The sequence below is a fragment of the Onychostruthus taczanowskii genome, unplaced genomic scaffold, assembly GCF_017590055.1.
Source record: "Onychostruthus taczanowskii isolate IOZ18803 unplaced genomic scaffold, ASM1759005v1 scaffold125, whole genome shotgun sequence".
Lineage (NCBI taxonomy): Eukaryota > Metazoa > Chordata > Aves > Passeriformes > Passeridae > Onychostruthus > Onychostruthus taczanowskii.
Window position 1 is genome coordinate 1,397,568 of NW_024498407.1, and position 26,346 is coordinate 1,423,913.

General features: G+C 41.1%; 1 protein-coding gene across 1 annotated transcript in view; it reads right to left on the minus strand.

The window, feature by feature from the left end:
• Positions 1–2,776, minus strand: part of YAF2 (YY1 associated factor 2) — a 31,869-nt gene extending 29,093 nt beyond the window's left edge. Inside the window, exons 1-2 of the mRNA XM_041396050.1 lie at positions 2,637–2,776; positions 2,372–2,497 (exon numbers count right to left, since the gene is read on the minus strand). Coding sequence (XP_041251984.1) covers positions 2,372–2,497; positions 2,637–2,662 — 152 coding nt within the window. The 5' untranslated portion in view covers positions 2,663–2,776. The remainder of the gene's footprint in view (positions 1–2,371; positions 2,498–2,636) is intronic.
• Positions 2,777–26,346: the final 23,570 nt, after the last annotated feature.

Consider the following 26,346-nt stretch of genomic DNA (forward strand, 5'->3'; position numbering starts at 1 on the left):
AGAAATAATTCAACAGTGAACATGTCCACAAACCCTACTCATACCTGAAAATATTTCTGTAAAGGTAAATGTGCACAATAAGTATTAAAAAAAAATTGTAGCTTCAATACAATTGCCTGTTTTTCCACCTGCAAATCTGGTCACATTTAATGAAGTTTAACATGCAGAATCAGGTATTACATATTTCAATACAAAGAAAGAGATTGCTCTGAATTTAAAAAAAAAAAAAATAGCACTTTACAATGTCTTATAGACAAAGCTTTAATCAGTAAAAAAACCCACAGACTTCTAAGTAAGAATGATTGCACAGCAACAACCACGCTGATGCATCACCTTAATCTAACATCAAGCTTCAAAATGGAAGACTAAAATAAATAAATAATGTATTCTCAGTGCCATCAAAACATGGTAGTATTGTTATCCTGCCCCATGTTGATGAAAACCATTTTGTCCTATAGGCAACACCAACAAATGCTTTACCAAGGTAATAATTTGGTCACTTGGACTCCAAGTCCATAGGAAAAAAGAAAAAAAAGCCCACCAAAAAAAAACCCACAAAAAAACCCCAACCACCCAGCTGGCCTTTTGTGCTTCTTTGGCACCCTAATGATTCTCTTCATGGATACAAAGATCTACTTACTGGCTCAAATCATATATCAGAACTGGAGACAACAGCTGCCTGGCCTAAAACTTCAACTTCTATCTACCTCATACCATGTGAAAAACCTGGATTTTGCAGTCATATGAAGATGCAACCCATCTAAACCTTGGGGAGAAAAAGAGTCCCATAAACCTACTCAGGGACACATTGTTACAGAGTTTAAATAGAGAAAAAAAAATCAACCTATCAACTACAGTTTGCATACCAGGTCATTGTCAGGGAGAAAGTGGAAACCAAAGAAATAAAAAAGACATTTTGTTGCAAAATTATTTAAAAGATGAAATATTCAAGTAGGGAAACTAGAAGACAATGAAAATATTGGTTTCTCAGGAGCTCCATTTTTTGTTTGTTTGTTCAGTTTCAATGCTTTTATCCAGCTGAGTTTCCAAAGCAATAAGACATAATTTTGAACTGACTTATCAAACTGCCTGGATGTTAAAGAGGCTTTTTTCATTATGTTTTTAAAGACTTTGAATTAATTAATCAGTCTTATTTTGCTGAACAATACCGATCTGTAGACATCTCTCTGTGATATAAATATAATGCCATTGTTATAACTGGAAACCATCATATATGTGACAGATGCAATTCCATCTTGTCACATTTACCTTACTGATTTCCTTTGTTAAAAAAAAAAAAACAAAAAAAAAAAAACACCAAACAAACCAAAACATGCAACTAATATTCACAACTGAAGTTATGATAAGTCCTTCCAATATTTATTCTGGTTTTCAGAAGTCAGGGAAACCAGCTCCAGAAATAAAGAATAATCATTTTTGTCAAGTAATTGAAACCAACCTTGCACTTACAATTTCAAACATGTAACATTTATTGCAAGTCCTACTCAGCACTGCTTTGACCAATATCTACAATGTAATTGCGGCTTTTGATAGGATTGCAACTTGATTGCCATTTAAACTTCTCTTGCTGATGGGATTAACCCACAGATAGTTAGGTAAGAAAGGGTTCCCGAGCAACGTTCTCTGCCATTAGCACGCACGGCTACAAGTGCACTCAAGTTCGTTTGTAAAAAGCCTCCATTCCCCAAGCACACATGTTCAGGCCACCAGCAGGCACAGGAACCAGTTAATCCACCGCAAGCTTTGTGACTGGTGTATAGAGAAAAGGTCCTCCTGGCAAGTCACGGTTACACAGGGAGACAATTCCATAAAGCACATTTCAGCTAACAATTTCTCCCTAAACGCTGAAGGGTTATAATCCACCCCCTATAGCGCTCGGAAACCTGCATGGTGATGCTCTGTGATAAAAAGAGAATCAAAATAATGCTAATACTACAAATAACAATCAAACAAAGGGGTTATGTATGAGGCAAAGTTAAACTCATAGAAAATTAATTTAAAAAAAAATTAAAAGGATGAGTGTCTCAGCAGGCACACCCTAGGGGACAGTTCTTTTTCGTGCACAATCTCTCCAGGGTTACCCTGTGCAGGCAATTATGCCCTTCCTGATATTTATTCTTTCCGTTTCTACACACGCCGACGCAGCGCTGGGTCAGGTTCACCGAGGAGCCCCGGGCCGGGGGAGGCTGTGTGCTCCCGCCCCCTCCCCTGATAAACGAGAGCCGATTCCTGTCCCGGCCGCCCTCCCTCACACCCTGGGGATGCACCGCGGCTCCCCCGGGCCCAATTCCTGTCACGGCCGGACGGCCGCTCCCCCGCCGCCCCCGCTCCCCCTCCGCCGGCGACCCACCGTGTGGAGGTGCCCTTCCTCACGTCGCACATCAAGCACTTGAAGGCCTCAGCGCTGTTGCGGAAGGTGCAGACGCTGCAGTCCCAGTACCCCTCGTCCGAGGAGGGTTTCGGCTGCCGCTTCGGCCTGCGGAGACACACGCGCGCCAGGGGCAGCACCGGCCGCGACGCGCCCGCCGCCCCCGGGGAGCCCCCGCCGCCACCGCCGCCGTCCCCGCGCTCCCGGAGGGCCCGGGGGAACGAGAAAGGGCCGCCGCTGCCCCTACCTGGTAGGGCTCTTCTTGTCTCCCATGCCGGCTCCAGACGCGTCCCGGCCCGGCCCCGGCGCGGCCCTTTGTGCGTTTGTCAATAAGGAGGAGCGCGGGGGGTCTCTGGGCTCTAGCGGGGACCCGGGGAGGAGGAGGAGGAGGAGTACATATTTCAATACANCGGAGCGGGGGCGGCGCCGGCCCGGGGGGCGGCCCCGGCGGGGAGGCGGTGCTGGGCAGAACGGGCAGACCGGCGGCGTGGTGACTGCAGCCGGCCTGCAGGCTCTTCCCTTGAAGCCGCCCTTGTTATCGGCCAAGGTTGCTCGCGTTAGCGTCTACTTTGCCTTGTGCTTCTTCCCGCAGAAATTGCTCCAGGCCGTGATTTACAGTAAGAAACTAACGGGAATGAACTGAATACAAACTTCTGCTTAGAAGTCTTGCTCTAAAGCATCCCATTGGCCTGAGGCCAAGAAAGAACGCGATGGGTACCAATACAAAACCAGGTGTTACCTTGTCCCTGTGTGCAGAGTGCTACTTTTGCACTTAAAAGCTTGCAAGTACAGCGTGGTTCCCATGCATCATAGCAACCTCAGACAGGACACGGGTGTTTATCACCTCTGTGATCAGAGTGCACCAGAGTCCAGTCACAGACTAGGATGCCATTTTGCAGGATGCTGTGCAAACAGAACAAAGAGCACATGTCCTAAGAACATAACAAAGACAGCAGTTAGACACAGGTAGAGAGCAGAATTATTGTCAATCAGACAATGAAATTATACCGCTCAGCATCTCAGTGGCCAAAGCTATTACGGATGCATTGCCAAGAAATGATGGGATTTCGAGAACAAAATATGCCTAAGGGGAGTTTTACCGAAGTGTGTGAAGACAAGGCGTGTTTAAAAATTAAGCAAGTGGACAACAGAGAAACTTTCTGATTCTGAAGGCAAAGTTGTCAAGACAAATTTCAGCTAGAAATACTGGGACAGAGAAGGAAAACGTAGGTAAAGTACTCGACACATTAGGGAAGCAATTAAAGACCTGTTAACTGGGATGTAGCATTTATACAAAAGAACTAACACTTTTGCAAAATTCACGGTTTCTTCTCGCTCTCTAGGAATGCTGTGTGTCAGCAATTGGAAACCCTTGTACGATTTACTTGTGTCTGGCCATTTATCCTGAATTCCTTCTGCATTCACATCCAGCTTCCACTATTGCCATTTTCCTCACCTTATGGTTCTCTTTCTGTATTTGTCTCACTTTTCTCTTTCTTTCTCTATTGAAATTTCTTTCTTCCTTATCTCTTTATGCTTCTCATGCAGTAAATTATGAATAAAATGTATGGATTGCACATGTGAGGGTGAGGCATGCCACACACAGACAGCTGGCCTGGGTTCATTTGCATTTAGTTAGACATCTACATGAGCTAGGAGCCCAGACCCAGCTCTCAGCAGGAGAAAACAAGTTCATGCTGAAGGTGATTGATCTGATGCTAAAACAGGAATACAATTCTTTCACTTATGGGGACTATTTCTTTCCATTGACTATAAAGAGTGCTTTGCACCAGTAGTCCAGAAGTGGATGTTTAAAATTACAGAATTATATGAGGTGTCCCACTTGTGCTTGAGCCTGACATTATGTAGAAATCTCTTGACGGGAAGCAGTGGAGAAACCTGTCTCCTTGTGCTCTTTTCCACAGCACACTCTTTCTACTGTGTAAACAAACATTATTTCCCCACTTTTGGAAAGTAATTATTTTGAAACTATTGCTTTCTCTTGACCTTTCACTATCACAGCCTACTTTCTCCATACCAACTGCGGGAAGCAGAACTTCCACTGATGGTTACAAAGGGCCGAGATATGTTGTAACCCCTCAGGAACCATTCTTGGAGAGGACCGTTTCTAATCAGGAGGAGGAAATGCAACTGCAAGCCATAAATGTTATGCCTAACAGAAGAGTAATCTTTCTTGCTGTTGTGTTTTAGACCTTCTGCTTCAAGGTCATCACCCAAATGACCATGCCTAAAAATTATCATGTTTTCCCAGCAGCATTGGGCCTCTTTCCCCTGAGCTCTAACTAACCCTTATTTTGGGAGCTGAAATGTGATTTGGATGGTACATTCAAAAGTTCAGGTGTGTGGGTCATGGTGCAACTCACAGCGGCCATGAGTCTGTGCAAGTGTGGAACTTATTCTTCAATAATCCTGAAAAAGAAAGAAAGACTATTTTCCTTGCATCTTGTTCCATCCTCAAATAAGAACACCAGAGGCGACCACTGGCATGGCATCAAGCCATCTCATGTCATCTCTGCAACTGAAACAGTGATGGAAGGCATTATTTAGCAGCAATGCTGGAAAGCACATGTAAGAGGTGTGTGTAATAGTCAGATACTGAAGAGATTCAGGGGGACTTTGATAAACTGAAAAAGTCGAGAATTCCATACTCAGATATTTTGTGGTATTCATGTGAACCCAGAAAACTCAACTGTCTTTGCTAAATATTTGTATGGCACATGATCTAGAAAGTTTGAATGACAAAATTGATGGCATCAGTATTAGCAGTCTTTCTAAAAATGTTTCTGGGAAAGAAAAGGGATGAATGAAGCATCATTTTGAACACTCTTAAATTTTGACTTTGTCTAGTACAGTTGTTCCAGACCAATTATTTGCCCTGTTTTAATTCAGCTGAGCTAAAGTAAACACATATTTGAGACAGAAGGGATGGGCAATATAATTGTATCTTTTTACATCAAGTATCACACTGTAGCTAGTGTTTGGTCTCTTATTATCTTAAAATTGGCATTTTTTGTAGCTTTGTACAAAGGAAATGTTCATAGTATGATTATGATATTGAAAATTATATATGCTGATAGCTTTGTGGAAGTTATATATTTCAATGTATGGTATAAATGTTCTGGCATTCGTGACTTCTCAGGCAAAACATTATTCATAACAAATAGGATGTGAAAGAGGATGGTAGCAATTTTTAAGCACCTATTGTGTGAAAATTCTTACTGCAGAGAAAATTACAGTTGTTCCCAAAAAAAGGTGTTCACATACAAGGTTATTAATAACAAGCCAGTGTTGTGTAAATCTATGCAAAGACTTGCCATTTAGTCAATACTTGAACCATCACTGTGCACATCAAACCTATGCCAGTTGCTGCATTATCAGCATCTTGAGCAATTAAGTAATCATTTTGTCACTGCTTGAGCTTAAAAAACTTTACATAAAGATGATTATCATTATGTTGTAGATAAACCTTATTTTAATCCCTATTCATAGAAAAGGAATACTACATAAGTATAAAATTGTACTAGAACAAACACATGTTATTCCAGCACAGTGCATCTGTTTTGTTTGGGTTACACTGATATAACAAAATTAATGCAATTAAATCAATTAATGGCAATTTGACTGGCAAGGGTTTTTTTGACAGGTTAGGTATAATAAGGCCTGAATCGTGGCTGGGTTTCTATGTGATATTGGGGTGGGGAAAAATTAAAAATCAGAGACAGTAAAAAGTGAAAGCTGCTTGCAGACTCTATAATAATAAAGACAATAATATTGATGACAGGGAGCACTGCCCCTCCAGCCTATGTTTGCTCAGCCTCGGGAGCAGCCCACTGACTACTCATGCTCCTCTTTCTAGTGTGTGGAGGCAGGAGAGTGAAATTCTGCTTTAGAAAGGGTCAGAACAGAGAGGGACCACACCTAGAATACTTCATAACATCAGAGAGCCTAAAAGCTGTTTTAAAAGAGTTTTCACTTCCTTGCATGTACAAGTCTGACGTAAACATATTGTATATTTTTTAGGGAACTATTGCACTTATGAAAGTTGATTCATCACTCTATCTTTCAGGTTTCACACAGAGGGGCCCTGACATAAGCAGGGATATGCTGTCATGAACCTTGAGTAACATGGTGGTAATTAAGTCCAGGAGTCTTTCTAGGGTCATAATTTGGCTGTGTGCTTATGCAAATTTGGCTACAAATTCATAAGCCAGAGGATTGTACACAGAACTCTTGTAGGTTACAGCACAGCAGCAGTAGCTACATGTGTAAGGTCAATAAAAATCTGATCACAATGGTTTGGTTTTTATATTTTCCTCTGTGAACTGGAATGAAATTATCAAACCACTTACTTTCAGGTACTTGGTAATTATCAAGTAATTATTTCAGTAACTGCTTACCTGTCATTCACTCTCCAAACTAGGAGAGTTTCAATAGAAATTAAAGAACATTCTCAACATTCACTAAATATTTCTGGTCCTTTTGCTGGGATTTGGTGGCACACATGGCAGTCTTTTAAACTGAAGAAAATTTCTTTCGGGTAGGTCAGATTGTTAATAAATAACACTGACACTTAATTCTATCATACCTCATACAGAAGAGGTTTGCTAAAAACTGCCTGTGAATGCTAAATTGAAGGTATGTCAATGATTGCTTCAGACACTGGAAAGGTGTTCATACCTTTTGCCTGGACTTGAGGAACCAGTGGGAGTTTTCAACCCAACAAATGGTGAAAGAATGGCTCCTCCAGGGCACATCGTTCAAAGTGGTAAAACCAGATTTTGGTTTGAACCATCTATAAAGGAAGCAGAGGGAGACAAGGCTCACTAGCATCTGTGAATTTGGATCTCCAGGGTTAAAGCAACTTGAGTAAAGCTGCGCTTATCACCTATTTAAATTTGGGGCTGAATCTTTCCCTATCTGCTTCCATCAAGGTGAATTGAGACAGTGTCGGGTACACCCTTGCCAAGGAGGGATTCATCTGGGCAAAACCAGTTTCCTGAGGAAGAATAGGTATGTATTGCTGAGGCTCCTTTAAACAGAAAAAAATCTCTGCTACCACTTCTTGCTGACATCAGCATAAAATCTAGCTGGTTACAGGGGTGAACACATAGATACCTCAATTAGCAAGCCAAGCTCCCATGGGGCTATAGGAGAGAAAAAAATCCCACTCTCAGTGCTATCTGTTCATATCTGCTCCTTGATTTCATCATGTGCCTTGATCCCTCATTCCTTTTCTGCTATTTGTCATCTTCCTGGTTGTGTTTTTTCTCCTCCTCTTTATGTATTCCTTCGTTCTCCTTCCTGTTTTCTTTTCCTCCTTGTCTTTATGTCTGAGATTTGTCTTTCTACCTGGTCTTCTGTATCACTAATTCTGCCTGCTCCACCCTTCAAGTTCCTTTTCTGTCGTGTCTCACTCTTGCTTGATTTTCACTTTCACTGATGCTCTCCCTTTTAGAAGCTGTTTTAAAGTGTTAAAATTTGACAGGAGGTTGACTTTCCTATTTTTGTGTCACGCAGGTGGCAGGCTTCCCACGGAATTAGTGCCAAAGGAAGAACAGCAGCCCAAAGGAGATTTCACAGTTTACAGCAATATTTAAAGCATTCTGAATCTGATAAGGGAATATGGCTGAAAGTCACGTAACTTCTTGGTCCTATATAGCATTTTGTAAAGGCTGTCTGAGAAAAAAATGAAATAGTGGAACTAAAGCCTCTAAGCCAGTTCCATGCTTAGTTCAGTGCTCCAACATTGTGTCAAGATAGCATGCAAACACCTACTGCAATGGCTGGATTCACAAATGCCATAAGCTGCCTTGGGATCAAATGTGCTGTTCAATCTTTCTCACTGTAAATCTCTTTTATGAATTCCTTCAGATTTACTCTGAGATCAGAATTTGACTTACAGGCATTATCTTTGACTAATGATGGAAAAGGGTGAATGTGTCTGCATTGTGGGATCAGTAGGAAGAATTGCAGATGTACTGCTTTTTTCAGATGTGATAGAAGTAATGAATGAATAAACCAACCCTCTGTCAGAAAAAAAAAAAACACACCAAGATGATTAGTCCTTGAGAAGAATACCTTTTCTGTGTATAGTAAAAAGCATATTTCACTGCTTATCATTATATATGCACGCATGCAAACACAGAGACATGGGCACTTAAACATTCAAAAAAAATGCAAATTTTTCTTGAAAGGTATTCCATATCAGCTCACTACATTTTCATTATGAAATATTCTGAAGTAAGAGATCTCCATGAGAAACCTCATGAGTCCCTTTTTTCCCAGTTTCTGTATTATTCTAGGTAAGGAAGATAATGATGAATGTCATAGAAGTGCAGCAGGCAGGAGTGCTGCTAAGAGATCTCACTTTTCTTTTTTGGCTTGGAATTATTTGCTTGATCTCAGTTTGCCAAAGCTTATCCCCTTCATGACATAATCTATATTGCTATCTTCTGCTTTCAGTTCCAGTGTAACATTTCCATTTTTTGTTGGTTTTTTCCTCCAACTTTTAATTAATTGAATACAAAATACAGAATCCAAAAAACAAAAAGGAAGAAGAAGAAAAAAAAAAAGAACAGGGATCAGATCCAACCAATAGAACATGTCTGTGTGGTCTTCAAAATCAAGGCCAGGTGGGGAAGCATCTTCCCTGAGGAGAAGGCAATTTCCTTGCCACTATGCTAAGGTTATTGCAATGCCAATATCCCTAAATAACCATGCACTGCATCTTACCACTCTTTTGTCCCTCTTCCTGTCCTTTTGCCTCTCTTACCATCCTTTTGCTTGGACTTGTACTGTTGCCATGCACAGGGCTGGACTGTGTAGACTCTATATTGCATAAAAGTGTTTTACAGAGCTTCTTTTTCAAAATAAATTTGAAATATTAATTTCAAAATGAGTATATTAGTGAGAGAAAGAAAGAAAGAGAGATTAAGTTCTTTAATTAATGTGGAGTGTAGCCTCAGGCTTTTCCTGTAGGTTTAGAGCACTGTTTACAGTGAGCCTACTGACAGGTGATCTAGGGTTGGAAGAAGCAGAAATCTCCCAGAGGAACCTGTCAGTTGACACGGATCAGTGTTGATTCTTCCTGTTAGGTAACTGTCCAAGTATAAGATTCTCCAAATTGTTCAGAATTCAAGAAAAACATATCAAAATAAAAGATATTGAACCTTGCAGTGCTGCTATTTTTAGGATGACTCAAACACTTAAAAATGCCGTGGAAAAAAAATATGCATTTATCAATGTGATCATCACAGATCACCATCACTGGAAGTTGAACACTGAGATGACTTCTTCACAAAGCAGCTACTCCACAGGGTTTGATGAGGGCTGTCAAGCCATCAAATGATTGTGAGGCTGCATGGCTAATGATGCAAAGGCACATCATTTATGCAAAAGCTCTGCTCTCAAACGAAACTGCTGCCCTCTGGCTATTATATTAAAAAAAAAAAAAAAAAAGGACACATAGTTACACAAAATGGAGTTTGAAAAATGACACATTTTGTTACAAGTTGAATATGAGTCAACAGTGTGCCCTGACAGCCAGGAGGGCCAACAATGTTTTGAGACACAGCATCACCAGCCAGGAAAAAGGAGGAGATTATCCCACTCTGCTCTGCACTGAGGAGGCCTCACCTTGAGTTCTGGGGGCAGTTGTGGGTGCCACAATGTGAGAAAAATATAAAGCTGAGAGTGTCCAAAGGAGGGCAATGAAGATGGTGAAGGGCCTTGAGGGGAAGCCTTTAGTGGAGTGGCTGAGGTCAGTTGGACTATTCAGCCTGGGGAAGAGGAGACTGAGGGGAGAGCTCACTGCAGTTTGCAACTTCCTCGTGAGAGGAAGAGGAGGGGCAGGCACTGATCTCTGCTCTGTGATGACAGGACTTGAAGGAATGCCCTGAAGTTGTGTCAGGGGAGGTTTATGTTGGATATCAGGAAAAGGTTTCTCACCCAGAGGGTGGTTGTGCACTGGAACAGGCTCCCCAGGGAAGTGGTCACAGCACAAGCCTGACAGAGTGCAAGAAGTGTTTGGGCAACAGTCTCAGACACCTGGTGTGATTCTTGGGGTGTCCTGTGCTGGGCCAGGAGTTGGATTCAATCATCCTGATGGGCCCTTACAAACCATCATATTCGATGATTAATTCTGCATCAGAGTTATCGTCTTCTGTAGCTGTTACACACACTTGACTAACCCTCAGAATGCTCTCTTACAGCCCTACAAGGAAATCGTCAAAGAAACCCTGAGATCAAGGCAGTGTTAGCACAAGCTTTAAGTCAGCTTTGAGTGACAGTTTCTGATTTATATTTTCAAACATACCAACCAGATCTCTATCTCAGTTTGTTCATTACCACTTGCAAAACAAATAAGGGCATTCCTTCCCTTAATGTATCTCTTCCAGAATAAAATCTTCATACATAATCTATTAAATTATATATTTCACAAAATAACTTCTTTCATGAAGACTGGATTTATAAAAAGACTATCTAGAATCTTCTATTTTTAATTAATTGCAAATTCTGTAGAATTCCAGACAACTCTAATATTCAAATTTGTGCTCACCAAATCTATATAGCTACTACCATTTTCATATAAACCTTGACAAATATTGCTAAGAATGAAGAGTTGGATGTCCTTTTTATCAGTATCTACTATATCAGTAGAATATATATTAAAGGCATTTCCCTTATCCTTGAGGAAGTACTTAAGTAGATAAAGTAATAATGTGAGATACTAGCTCATCTATTAACAACAGAATATTTGTTAGCTGCACATGTAAGAAGATTTTAAACAAGTTCAGGCATTTTAGATGTACTGGAATTGTTTTAAAGAAAAAAAGTCCTATAATTGGATTTATGTGTTGTAAAAAACCTATTTCACAGTTAAGAAGAGAGACATGTATCTGAAACTCTTCAGCCATGTCTCTCATTAATGTGCAGTAGAATGCAGTAGATACTGTGCTTGGGTTAACCATCACACCTTTATGTGAGCCATTCAAACTGTAGGTAACTTCATGTAAGACTGTCCCTGGGTAACTTGAAGATATCTAACTATATAGCAGACATAGAAAAGAAGCAGTTCCATGAGAAAGTGTCAGGAAAAAAGGGATTGACTTTGTCTTCATTTGGTAACTTCAGGAGGTCAAATACAAGGGAAGTTGTGAAGCTTCAAAGTCTAAAAATTGTGTGTAGTCTAAGAGCTGTTTGTTCTGTCTTCTTAGGAGTCCGCCTGGGACACAAGCCAGAATAGCACTGCAACAGCACCTGACAGATAAAATTAAAGCATGAATCATAATCTCTCTGGTCTGCCAAACTGAGCTTTATTCACGTTGTAGCTTTAAGATGGATTACAGTTTGATGGCATGTCTTGAAGCTAACTATCCCTTAATTTCAAATGGTGTTGTGAGATGGTTGTGTATTGGCACTGGGGTAGAAACGTGGGTTTGTGTGATGAGAATTGAGTGAAGGGAGTTCAAATCATAGCGGTTTCTGTTGTGTAAATTTAAATGAAATATCAGTTGGATATTTGCCAGGATGAGATATCATTCTGACAGAGCAGAGAACTTCAGTATATTGAGTGAGCTCTTTGGATTAGTCTTAAAGAATAAAGAGCACTGTAACACTCAAGGCAGAGAAAATGTGGAATGCTTCAAAAATAAGCATTCAAAATAGCATTGATAATACATTATTAAAATAGAATTTGCAATGTGGAATTCTTGATGTTTGGAGCCTTTTTCTTAGGTATAAGGAAGAAGAACAGCGGACTTGACATGGAAGACTTCTGCCCGTTATAAGGCAGAAGGGTATTATTTTCATTAATACTAACATTACTGAAAAGCCAATCTTCCAAAACAAATCTACATAATCTATAATCTTTGAAGCTATAGAAATGGTTGGGTTCCACTGTAAGTATCATACTTACAATGATCCTTTATTTTAGACATTGTAGTAATCAAAGGGTAATATAGCTTCAAAGAGTAGTATGACATAGGCTGAAGTTCAATTTAGCATGCTTGTAATGGACAAAGCACTGGGATTTTTCAGTTGGCTTGACTGGGACAAGGGATGGACATACAGAAGTCTTCAGTCATCAGATTACCTTGATATGCATGACTGAATATAGGCTTAGTTAAAATAAACAGTTTCTAATTGCCAACAAACTGCCTGCTTTATTAAGACCAATAAAAAAGACAAATGCAATCTAAGAGGTTTGTAGATTTATATATCTTAACAATTTTGTAATCCATTGATCACAGGATAGTATAGAAACAAAACAGGTTATTCAGTTTGCAATTCAAAGCATTCTTACATTTGAGATATCAGCTCACAAAAAATAAAATATCTAACAGACTGCAGTGCAAGAATATGCATTTACTTGTAAATTGGTAGTGTTCATTGAGGACCTCATATTCAGTTCATTGGTTGCAGATACGACCAAATCTGAGAAAATTTGGAGCCTGATTTTGATAAGAGTAGCCATCAGTAGCTGCAGCTAGTATCTTCTCCAGGATTATTTTCAGTTAAATTAGTGATACACATTCTTAATATTGACTCCAATTTAACACTGATTTTTGTCTGAGAATTTTACATGTGAATATTTAACCAGAAAGCCTGTGAGGAAACCCAGTAAGACACAATAAAGATACCATAATACCTCACAAAACCTGAAGATATAAATGCAGAAGCTTGGCACAGCTGTAGAACACTTGGAGTTTCGAGCCAGATTCACCAGTGGGCACTGGCTGCTTTGTGCTACTACATATCAAGGCAAAGGTTAGAGAAGAGAAGTTAGGCAAGGTGTACTGATTAGCTGCTTTGCATTACTAGGTGAACAAACACCAGTCAAAGAGACTGATCATCAATCAACCAGCAGGCAGGCAAAGACATGCTTACAAGAGTGGCATTGGGCACCAGGTGGTACATCATGTGTGTTGTCAGGAAGAGCTATTAACAGATGAGGCCAGTGTCCCCAGTTGCTTTTGCACAGCTGAGCTGATCATGCAAATCAGTAAGTGAGGAAGCATGACACTTGACTGTTATCTCCAGGTATAGATACATCTATATAGGGATACACACATACACTAAAGTATAGATCTGCACCTGCTTATTGCAGCTTCCATAGCAGTTGTTAATACCATACTATCAATGTATGTCCTCCATATGAAGCCTACATGTGATATTTCAGGAGATGTAACATTAAAGAAAGTTTGAATCTTCCTATGTTTTCACATTATTGAACAAAATAATGAACAAAAAAGTTGCATCCTCTGCATGCACCAGAAAGGATGTGGCAACCCAGACAGAGCTCCACAAAAACATGCAGCCAGGTCTTAGGCTGCAGATGTTGTCTACCTAAACTTTTTAGTAAAGCATTTCACACCATTTTCCACTGCATTCTCCTGGAGAAACTGGCTTCCCATGGTGTGGATAGGGGCTGGGTAAAAAAACTGGCTGGGGGCAAAGAGTGATGGTGAATGAAGTTACATCCAGCTGGTGGCCAGTGACCAGTGGGATTCTCCAGGGCTCACTACTGGGGCCAGTCCTGTTTAATATCTTTGCTGATGATCTGGACAAGGGAATCAAATGCATTCTCAGTCAGTTTGCAGATGACACCAAGCTTGGTGGGAGGGTAAGAAGGCCCTGCCAAGGGATAGGACAGGCTGGAACAATAGACCAAGGTCAGCTGGATAAGACTCAACAAGGCAAAGTGCTTTGTCCTGCACTAGGGTCACAACAACCTCACGCAATGCTGCAAGCTGAGGGAAGAGTGGGTGGAAAGCTGCTTATAGGAAAAGGACCTGGAGGTGCTGGTCAACAGCAGCTGAACATGAACCAGTGTGTCACAAAAGCCAGGTGGCCAAGAAGGCCAGTGGCACCTGGCCTATATTAGGAAAGTGTGGCCAGCAGGACCAGGGCAGTGATTGTCCCCTTGTACTTGGCACTGGTGAAGTCACACCTTGAGTACTATCCAGTTCTGGGCTCCTCACTAGAACAAGGACATTGAGGGGCTGGAGCATGTCCATGGAGCTGGTGAGGTAGTTGTAGTCTCTACAACTACCTGAAAGGAGGCTGTGGCGATTGTGGGGGGCTTAGCCTCTTCTCCCCTGTAATGGGGAAGATTTAGAATAGATATTTGGAGAAATTTCTTCATAGAAATGGTTGTCAAGCATTGGAACAGCCTGCTCAGGAAAGTGGTAGGATCACCATTCTAAAAATTTTCAAAAAACCCATGTGGATAGAGCTCTTGAGGACATGGGTTGGTGGTCAATTTATTTTGGTGCTAGGTGATGGTTGGACTTGGTGATCTTAGAGGTCTTTTCCAACCTTAATTGTTGTATGATTCTAGCAGAGATGTGGGATAAAAGACTGGCAAATGACAAATTTCTGAAGTGACTGGTTTAGGTTTTTTGCTTTCTATTTTAAGTTAAAAATTAGTTAGAACATTTTATCAGTAAATTGTCAGAAACAGTGCTGTACTTGAAGGATAGGTGATGCAGCCTATGACACATCCTTGGTGATGCATCCTACAATCCATACAAAAGGATATTGAACTTTGGTATGTACAAAGCAAAGAAGTTTTGAATCATTCTTTCAGATCTCTATATGAAGACACATACTGGAATCAGACCAGTACTCTATGCTCCTTACAGTACATTGAAAGTCTAGAACTGGGAGAAAAAAAAAAATTCACCAGTGGTGATGATTTTACAGATTATATAAGCTTTCTCTGATGTTCAAAAGTTGTAAGAAAGGGTTATCATAGTAGGCATAGTTAGGATGATCTCTAACAGCATGCTGCCATTTCAGTATGAAGTCCTCAGTAAAGAGGTTGGAAGAATTATTTCTGGCCACTTGAATCACAGTGCCTCAGATGTGCTGATGAATGGTGTTGCTATACAAAACCTCTGAGTTCAGAAGCAACCTTAAAATGTCTGTTTCCAGTGTTATCAAAGATGTGAAGTATTGTAAAGCTAATGTTACCTTTATAAAGATGAACAGCAGGAACATCAGTGATCATATGAGCTTGTCACAGCTGTACCTGGACAGTGGGAAAGCCAGGGAATTAAAAGCAAGAGACATAATATATTCTATAAGATGGTCTGGGTGAAACTTTACTTTTACTGTGTGGTATGTTTCATTTTTAATTAGCAACTAAGAAGGTTCAGAAAGACCCAGAGCCTACAACTGCAGGGACATTGGGCCTGCAAAAGGCATGCCAAGGAGAACACAGCATTACAGCAATATTCCTTCTTCCTGAAGGAATCATTCTTACCTGGGCCACCCATGGAACTTGGAACCTTCATCCTAAACTCCAAGGTTTAACCTAAACAATTAGGTTTAGGGTTGAGGTTCAGACAACCAGCAGGCAGACAGCTTGAAAAAGCACAGTAAGCAAGACACTGCACCTACACTGTTCCTTCGACATTTTTTAATCTGGGCCACTCATAGTACCTGGTACATTGGCCTCAACCCCAAGCTGCCTTTAGGCTAAAAGGGTAGGGTTAGGGTTCAGAGAACCACAAAGAAAACAATCCCAGGGATTCTGGGTCAGAAAAAGGTGAAGCAAGGAGAACGTACACTGCACCAACATTGCTCTCTCCATGTCTTTCTGGTCCAGGCCAGCCACAGCACCTGAGACCTCAGTCTCAACCAAAATCCACAGTTAGAGTTAGCATAAAGGTTCAGAGAACCACAAAGCCTACCAAAACAGGGACACCGAGGCTTGAAAAGGCATGCCAAGGAGAGCACAGGACAGCACCAACATTGACACTTCCTACATGTTTCTCAACTCAGTCATCCATGGAACGTGGGGTCTCAGCCTATACCAAAACCCATCGTTAGGGTCAAGGGGTAGGGGCTGGACTCAGAGACTCACAATGTTTACAGCTCTACGGACACTGGGGCTGTAAAAGGTGTAGCAAGGGGAACACAGCAATGCACTAACATTGGTCTCTCCACATCTTTCTTCTGTCGGCCACCCATGGTACTGGGACCTCAGTTTCAACCCCAAGTCTCCCTCAGGTGTAGAGTTACAGGTTCATGTCCCCTCCAGGGACAGTGGGAATGGAAAAGGCATATCAAGGAGAGCCCAGCAATGTGCCAACATTGCTTACTTCACATGTTTGTAATCTTGGACTCCTATAGTACTGGAGACCTCAGTTTCAGACCTCCTACACATTTAAGGATTACATGAGTCTTCCATAATCCAAGATATTTTATGTACAAAGTATATAAGTTTAGTTTTTTATTTTCTTGGAAAAAAGTACCAGCTTCTAAGTTCCTTTAGTAGGTACTTACTTTAAAAAAAAACAAAAAACCCAAAGAATATTATACAGAGGGTAGCAACTGTATCTTTTTTCCTGTTGCATGTGAAATATTTCATACAGACAGATGTGATTTCAGAGTCATTCTTTGTGTCTAAAATTAAATTGAGGTGTAAGAATCAGAGCAGTTGTAAAAGTAGTACTACACTAGATTGCTTGAATTTTTTGTAGCTGTCTCACAACACATAAATTCTCACAATCATGGCAGCATTCCCCTTTACTCCAGCCTGGTTTTGACACTCACCTAGGAGCTGACCTTAGTCTGCTATATTCCCTCAGTAAGCCAGCTGAGAGCCCTTCTTTTGGTAGGGTCAAATTTACTGCCTGAATTGATTCACAGACTGTATTTCAAGATAGCATTATGTGTTTATACTGAAATAAACAGTGGGCACAAGTTCACTCTTCTTTTTTAACTTGCTTTGAGGTTGTATACATGTGTTCCTAACTCAGCCCTGGAGTTATCTGAGTTCTTGTCTGCCTGCCACTGTAAATCTTCAGTGACTCTGCTTAAATCCAGGCACTCACTCTGGATTTTGTAGAGACTTAAATTGATGCAGACTTGTCAGTTTTATCTTCTTTGGGTTTCCTTTTCCACCTGAAATAAAGTAAGCAGATGGAATCTCAAGTCTTCTGAGAATAACTGCAGGGAAATTGTTTTCTGTGGGTGAGCAAAAACAAGCCAGAGGATAATTTGGAATTTATTGCTGCTGACTCTTGAATAACTGTGCCACTTCTGAGAAGCCTGAGGAGTCATGGGGAAAGCACATATTAACAGGAAAACTTTGCTAGAAAAAGGAGCCACATCAAACGGGTCAGTTTCCACAAAAATTGCTGATGTGGAAATAATTAAAAAAAAAAAAAAAACAACAATTTGTCTATTATGTTAAATTATGTACAGACTAAGTTGTATCAAAACCCTCCAAATTTACAGCTTCTCTGTTTAGAAACCTGTGTTAATGGATATGAATACATACATTAAGAGTGACTTGTTTATTGACAGCCAAAGTATTCTGACATAATTATAGCACTCCACAGTCTTCCTTAACGGACAGTGTTAAATTTGGAGTCTATCTATGTTAGAAATCACTCACTGTATTAATAGATGCCAGCTGTGAGATAAGCCTCTGACAGCTTCTTAAAAATACTGTTATTCATTCACACAGGCTTCATGTGTAGCTAATCATTGCATTTGCTGCCGAAAGCTAAAAAGAAAACCAGCACTGCACTCTACTATTGTAAATATTTAACTGATGAAGTATAAAATATTCTCTGACTTGGTTTTGTTCTCTGCCAAATGAAATAATATTTTTAAATAATCATTCTTTCCTGTTACATTTGTTAGATGAAGAAGTTATGATAGTGTATCTTACCGGCTCTGCAGCTTCACAGGAAATTTCTCATAGAATATTTTTATGTGCAAAATCACCCGAAGAAAAATTTTAATGCAAGTACTTCTGAAGAGCAGACGGTAACTAACCGTGCCGTTTCACAAGCCTTTTTGCAAACTAATTGTAGGCTGCTGCCCAAGGGAGTGTTCCCTTTCCCTGCCCAGTGGTCTGTTCCTGCCGCCCTCTTGCATTGGCTGCCTTAGGGACAGGGAAGGGCATGGGGAGCTGGATCACCTTGCCAGGCTGACTGTAACCCCTCTGCTGGGTTTGCTGCAGAGTTCATTTTCTCTGCTCTGATCTATGAGCTAGTCCAGCTCAGTCCACAGCTGTTTGATTGGAAACAGCAGGAGCTTGCAACCAGAGACAGGGAGGAGAGAGCTGGCCTGTTCTTTCTAGGCTTCATTGCACACAAGTCAGCAACATAAATATAGGTAAACTCAGCAAAAGGATAGCATTGGAGATTGCACTGAAAATCAGTCAAAAACCCCAAATTGTTCCAACAACAAAAGGGATGAATCTGACCTGTGATCAAAAGACAGAAAATTCTCCAAACAGGCAACTTACTGGGAAGTGAAAAGCTCTCTGTAGTTTATCACTTATTTAATAGCAGAGACATAAGTGGTACTTCACAGAGACATTACATGATTCCTGGCACTCACAGCCTAAGCTCTCAACCTGTACATTGCAAGACAGAGGCATAGAGACCAGCTTACATCATGGGGTTGCAGTCCTAAAGGATCAGATGCTGTATTAAATAATTAAACATGATAATGGGAGAACTGACCCAGACAGCGAGTAGACGCATCCACATTAACTTACAAGAATAAAACTGCACTATCTCACAGGTTGCTAATGCTAGAAGCTAAGGCCCTGCTTCTGCAGGCTTTGCTTTTTGGCTGGGTGGCCCCAACTTTTCCCATTTTTTTCACTGTCTGATCCATAGATGAGCCAGGTCAGCTCATGAGGTAGTATTCTACCAGCTCAGCCAGCAGATCCAAAAAATTTTGGGACCATGTGAGCAGTTAGAAGAACCAGAGAGACTGACAGAGTGGAAACCATCCCTCTGTGAACAACTAGGCATCCTATTGTCTCAGCTGTAATGGGAACCCTCCCCAAAGTCCCCCAAAGCACTAATTATTTGCATTCAATTGATAGCATTAGCGACAGCTATAACCAGCTGGTTATTTTTTACTTTAAAAAAAAATAAAAATCACAGTAAGATAATTCAAGTTAGAAGGATCTCAAGAGGTCTCTGGTCCAATCTCCTGATCAAAGTAGAGAATTCAGACTGGTTTGTTTAGGTTTTTGTTCTTTCTTGCCCTCAAAAATCATTCTCTTTATTTGAGACGATGAACAACTTATATAAAGTTTGTTGTATTTTCTAGGGAAATGCCTTTTCTCTGTCACAAGAGCATCTAATATAGCTTTTGGGAGAGAACAAAATGTCCACTGCCCTTCTGTTTGGGCTGCTAAGGTGTTGATAGAAGAGCACTCTGTAAACGCCTCTCTGCAAACAGCGCACTGGCACAATTTTATCCTCTTCTGCAGGAGGAATCAGTTCATGGGTAGCATTTCTCAGGGTCTGATGAGAGAGTTATGAACATCCTGGGAAGCCTTACTTTCCTCTAACCATTTCAACCTGAATGAAGCAGGTGAATGAAGCCTCCTGCTCACCCTGTCTAACCTGGAACAATTTCATTCCAACCTAGGAGGTGGACAGCAGGCTCAGCCAGTAGGTACCAGGGAGCAGAAACATTTCCTGGGGAAGGGGTGGGTAACTATGAACTGCAGGGAGGATAATTCTGCACCCCAGCAAGCTGCATCTGGAAGAGTACACCTGTCCATAATGTGGGACGCACATATATACTTGTACTTCTTTAAAATATTTGTTGTTGGTGTTTTTTTGTTTTGTTTTTTTAAAGAAGCAAGAAACCTACTCACAAAGTCTGTTATGTGGGTAGCAAAGTCAGCCACCCAAAAATCATGAGATGCCAGGTGACTACATGACCTTGACTCAGTCCCCTGTGCAAAGTGCATTATGCAGGATCAGCACGTATTGTTCCTCCATGGGATCTCCATCTGCTTCAGTGCAGACAGATGAAAACAAAGATTAACAAGGGGATCTTAAACTTGCTACTTTCTAACATTCAAAAGCTTCACCTTGGCCCTTATATCCTTATTAATATTCCTGTAATGCAGAGGGCAACATGCAGTACATGCATGATGTGTGGACATACATGTATACTTTGGAGAAAGATCTTACCTGAAAGAAAAGTAAAAATGTCTTGTAAAAGACAGAAAAAAATTATTAATGATTAAATTTGACTTCATCTCTTTCTATAATTCATGTTAACTCTAGACTTTCAAGGTCATGTTAAACAATTTATATAGAAAACAGTAAATCAGCTTATCACAGCAAATATACAACAAACATAACCAAGCTTGGACATGACTATGTGAACAATCACATAGAGATAAAATCTCAGCAGCTGCCTTCAAATAACCATTACTGTCCAAAAGGTGAACAGGTAAGAGAATGGCCTAAGGCCACTAAGAGCCAGACCCTCTGCACTCCAGAAGGCGCAACACTGAGAAAGCTGGGATGATGCAAGAAGCTGAGAGGGAAGCTCACGTACAGTGGCATCTTTTGGTACTAATTCCGCCATTTTTCCAACTCTCTTAACTCCTTCAGGGTTTTTTGTTGTTGTTGTTTTCTTTGTTTGCTTTTTAAATTTTCCTTAGATTTTTTTTCTCTTCTTCCAGAGTCTGAAGTAAATTTCAGAAGGCACCATGTGCATAATATCAGCTGCATTAAAATTTTAATTGTTTAAGACTCAGATAAAATATCTTATCCTACTGTGATTCTTGTGAAAGACCAAGAAATTTCTAGAATGGACTTAAAGGTGGGAAATCTTTGCTACATACGGAGTTGAGCAACACTCTTGTCTAGCCTATCTCTTTACTGCTTTGTGTTGCCTTTGTGAATGAGATACAGGGACTTGATATATTGGATATATTGGATTTTGTCCCCTAATTCCTGTTAAGAAGATGAGGAAATTATAACTATACAGTAGCAACAGACATTGGACAAAGGAGTATGTAGGAAGGTGAATAGGAGGTTTTTCCACTGATATTATGTGATCAAGATTTACACTACTGTTTTAAAAAAATACATAATTAATTTCCAAATTTCCCTACAATTAAAGGGCCAAAAGGTGCCTGCATTTAATCAGAAAAACACGTGCAAAAGAGAAACACTGTAAAATATGAAAGACCTTCTGACATGTCTTTAAAATATGATTTTAATTCAGATCAGGTGTTTGTCAATTAAGAGCATTAACTAGGGACACAGTCATCCTAACCAGCATATGCATTCATCCATAGACATAGCCTGGAGGGGTGGTGATCAATTATTCAGCATGGCATTTTATGCTGCCTCTACCTTTCATAGCACATCATGCACCAGATTGTGATCAGTAGCAAATATCCAAACAGAAGCAACTGAGAAAACAGTATTTTTTTTGGTTGAACCTGAATGAGATTTTAATTTCTTCAGTAAAAAACTCTCATCAGTCACTAGATAATGGAAAATTCATGAGCCTGGTTCCTTCTGTTCTTCTAAAAGAGCTGAGCTGGAGGTTTCCCATTCTCCAAATATCCCATATGCTTTAGCATTCAAACCTTTCAGAATTCTGTCTCTTCCATCACATTTATTGTCATCTCCTCCTCCCCCAAATCTTTACTGCTGGTCCAGCAGCATATTGATAGAGAGCTGCATATTGATAGAGAACAACTCTCCCTGTGTGCTTTTCCAGTTCTGAAGCTGCTTAAGAGTGCAGTCAAAAATGCTGCTCCAGCTAAAGCTGATGGAAGCAATGAGGTCATCCCCCACACACCCACCAGTTTCTTCCCCATCTTCCCCACCTATCTCCAGCTCAGATCTCTTGGGCAACCCCAAAGCTAACTATCCTACTAAAAACCTGTTTATTTTCTGTTGGGTCAGGGAAGCTGATTCACCCTGAAGTTGCATAATCCCTTGATGCGAGACAAGGAAAAGAACAGGACACACATGGGAGTAGGGACTTGAAGACAGGCTGCCATCATTGGTGGCAGCCCACATATGTACAAGATTAAGAGCAACATGAACCATTCCTGGAGAAGAATGTGTTGACCACAATTTTTCTACTGAAAGAAAATATATTTTTATAAGGTAACATAAGATGCTTCCTACTCTTTTTGAGTTCTTTAGTTTGCTTTTCATTTCTCAGCTGGAGACAGTCTATGCACTTGTGAAATGAAATACATGTGAGAATTCCTTCAAATTAAATGCAAACTTGTTTTGGCGGGATTTTTTCTTTTCATTTTTTCTTAAACTGTCACAAACACATTCCTGAGTGAAACTATGGAGGACTCTTTCTGTTCTGTACATATTATCTCACAGAGTTATTTATACTTCATGCCCTTGCGTTTTATCACGAGTAGGCTGTACAGTTTTTTTTTTGTAGCAAATAGCATTTTTCCCCCTTATGACAGGAAAAATGTACCAGAGATCATTATAAAACAATCAAGATCATTAATCCTACTCCTCTCCTGGGGGACCTGCCTTGTGTTTCTGTTGCTCCAGGGCATTCATCACTCAGAAGTGCATATTCAGCATTTCCCCCTTTTATTTCTTGTTGTCTTGGGTAATATTAGTATGGAGTAGGACACCTGGGTGAAATTGCAGTATGTTTTCATCTTTCTCACTCTCTCTGAGGAGGTTAGGGATAGAAGCAGCATTGCTTGGGAGGCAGCACATTAGCTTGTTTTTTTTGTGGGTAATTGTTATCTGCATTGTTAGGTGCATTTGTCTATCATCTGGAAAAGGCCTGGCAGATTCTAAACTGAGTTCAACACTTGGCAAAGAAAATGTGTTCTACCGTGAAATTAAAATGAACTGGTACCCCTCTATAGGAGCTCAGTAGCTCTGTAAGAAGTAAACTATTCTTGTTTTGCAAGATTATTTTGTTAATAATCATGCCTAGACCTAACAAAGTAAATCTATTGGGTAACTAAACTATGTTCTGAGTCAAATTAAACACATAACTAAAAGAATTCATTCTCAAGAAAACATCTTGGCCACGAAAGGTGCCTCAGTATGTGTAGTTTCTACTCCTAAAGAGTCATCTAATTTCTGGTATCACTGAAGTCAAGTGATCACTGAAAAGTGGAAAAAATGGGCAGCTAGGCTGGCCTCACAAAGTCCCATCAACAAACACTTCACCCCATTTGGGAACACCTCAGCTCTTGGAGGGACTGTACAGCCTGTCAGTGTGGTGTGGTGTAGCTGCAACATTCCATGAGGAGCAAGGCATCGAGAGGCCGAGCCCTGTGCTTTGCCCTGGCCCTCGAAGGCCCAAGCGCCATGGCGAGTGCAGCGCGGCCTCCCACCCACGGCTCTGCCCCTCCGCCATGGCGAGTGCAGAGCGGGCTGCCACCCACGGCTCTGCCCCTCCGCCATGGCGAGTGCAGAGCGGGCTGCCACCCACGGCTCTGCCCCTCCGCCATGGCGAGTGCAGCGCAGGGCCCTGGCGGCCCCTCGGCTCTGTAGCCACGCTTTGAATCTCCTGCCTGCATCCTCAGCATAAGCTATAGAGCGCTGTTGTCAAAGTGGGCTATTAAATAAATAAAAGCTGGCTGTGAACAGGCTGCTTCTAAGCAGGAAGCTGTGTGTCATCGGGCTTCTCGCTTGTGTCAGGGAAGGAGAGGTGATGGTGACAGGCGCTGCCTCCAGGCAGGAGGGTGGAGATGACGCTGAAGGGGTGCAGAGCGCGCATGGAGGCAAAGGGAGAAAAGGGATACAGCGCAGTAAAAGGATCCCTGTGGAAATAAATAAAGGACGAGCAAAGAAAGAATTTACTAGAAGCGAAAAAAAGGAGAACCACCGGTACTTTCAGAGCTATAAAAAAGAGGAAATAAGAAAAAGCATGAACACATTCTCATCTAAATTTCTAAAACAGTCACAAGTTAGCACACTTAGGGAGAAACTATAACAGGGATGCTTCGCTCTTGTCTGCCTCTTTAATCTAGCCAGCAGCGTGCCCACATTCCCATGCAACGTGACTATAGTTATAAGCTGTGGTCTATCAAAGCAGGACCTGGAAATTTTCATCTTATTTTTCTGCAAACACATGTGGAGGGCTGCAAAACAGTTAAAGCGTTGGCTCTTGTCATCTTAGCACATTGTTATTTAGCACCATGGTTCTGTAGATAATGAGAGTGTCTGGGTTGCCAGTGAGTAGTGCTTGATAGTATCACACAATTAGATAAGAAATGTAATGAACGTGTCCAGCACTTCACCCAGGTTTACTGTCTCTTGGTATCTAATGGAAATTGCTTGTAGTTGCCTCCTCTTTAAATTATAATCCCACACAAGACTCTCTTTCCAGCTAAAGAGAAGTTTTGAAATGTCAGAACATACTTAAAGAGCCTTTCCCTCCCCCCCCACAGTTTTGTCACTTTTTTGTGCTCAAGAGGTTTTTTTCCCATTTTTTCTTTCCCCCACATGCTGATAAACTTCGTGTTGACAGACTGACTGGGCTGAACACAAACAAGTCCTGAAAGTATGGATTTCAGCTTTGGCATTTACTACATTGACAACAGATGTCTTCCCCAAATACTTCACCAGAGCACCAGTGGCCTGCTGTAATGGAGTATAAACCCAGGCAAAGAGAGGGTTGCCCTCAATCTAAGAACACTGAAGTGTGTTATAAATGTGGTGTTTATAGCAATGGCAGGTTGTTGATACTTAAAGGAGCATCACAGCTAGAGGCACAATGGTACTTCTGGGGGTTTTGGGAAATACCGTCTGTGGCCCCAGGCTTTAGCATAGCCTTAAAAGACAGAGGACAATTATGACCTCTCAAGATCTTATAACTTGCCTCCAAGGAAAAGAGAGTCTTGTTTCACCAAACAGGAGTTTTGAAGATAAAAAAACCCCACAAACAAAACACTCCCCCCAGACAACCAGCCCCCCTCCCCAAACCAAAGCAACTTACCCCAGCCAGCTTTAAAGGCTCAGTTTCTAAAATGGTAAAGTGTTTATGAACCAAACATCAGTTCTACCATTCTCTGGGACAGAGATACAGAATCTCCTGAACACTTAAATTACGCAGGAAAAAAATGGTCAGGTGTGTAAAACCAGATATAGGGGTTTCAGTCTCATTTTTATCTGGAAAACCTTTGTTATAAATGAAAATTGCGAGTCAGCCAATTTTAATAAAAATATGAAAAATAAAATTTATTTTGCTACCGTAGTAACAGTCCGATAGCCACCACCAAAAACGGACAGCGTATCACCCCCGGGCAGTGATGCGGGTGAACGTGGAACCTGTCTTCGCTAAGACCAGATTCTCCCCGTCCACACACACTGCTTCGAAGACACAGTTTTTATACTGTTTAATTTGCCTGCGGCTAGGAGTCCTTTGTCTCTTTCTAAGTTTCACATATTTAAGTTGGTTTCTTTTCTCTGTCCAAGCTGCACAAAAACCACGGCCGAGAGCGGAATCGCTGTCTTCCTGTGTTCCCGTAACCCAGGCATTCATGTCCAAGGTGCCAATGGCCCTCCAGATAGGCATCGCCCAGATTTCCCGGACCCGGGCATTCAGGGTTCGGGTGTTAATGGTCCCTTGATAGGCATCTTATCTGGTGCCATCCTTTGGGCGTAGGGTCGTTGGCCACTTCCCGTCTTGGCAGCTACACCCTCCTTCTCATGCAAATGTCCATCTGCCGCGGTTTTGCCGTGTGTCTCCAGGCTGGATTTCTTAACCTGAATGGAATGAGAGGAGAAACCCCCTTCCCCTCTTCCCTTCCCCGGATTATTTCATTTATATTATTTGATACACCATTTATTCCCATGAATTACTACCCGTATTTCTAACACCTTTATTAAAATATTCTATCTAGATATTAATCATCTTGCTATTGTCTTCATAGGACAAAGACACATAAGCCTTGAGCACAGATCAGTTCAGCTGGTGCAGCCTATGCCAGCATGGAAGAAGCACAGGCTTAACAGAAGGTACTTGCAGAGGTCATTAGATGTAACAGATTAGCTCAGGAGCAATCAGGAAAGGAAGAGCTATTCTTATGCCCATTCAATATTCAGCAGTATCAGATGAAAAGTCAAGACAGCTGGTGTCCTATGATGCTCATTATTCACAAGTTTTCACAAGCATATTTTCCATTCCAC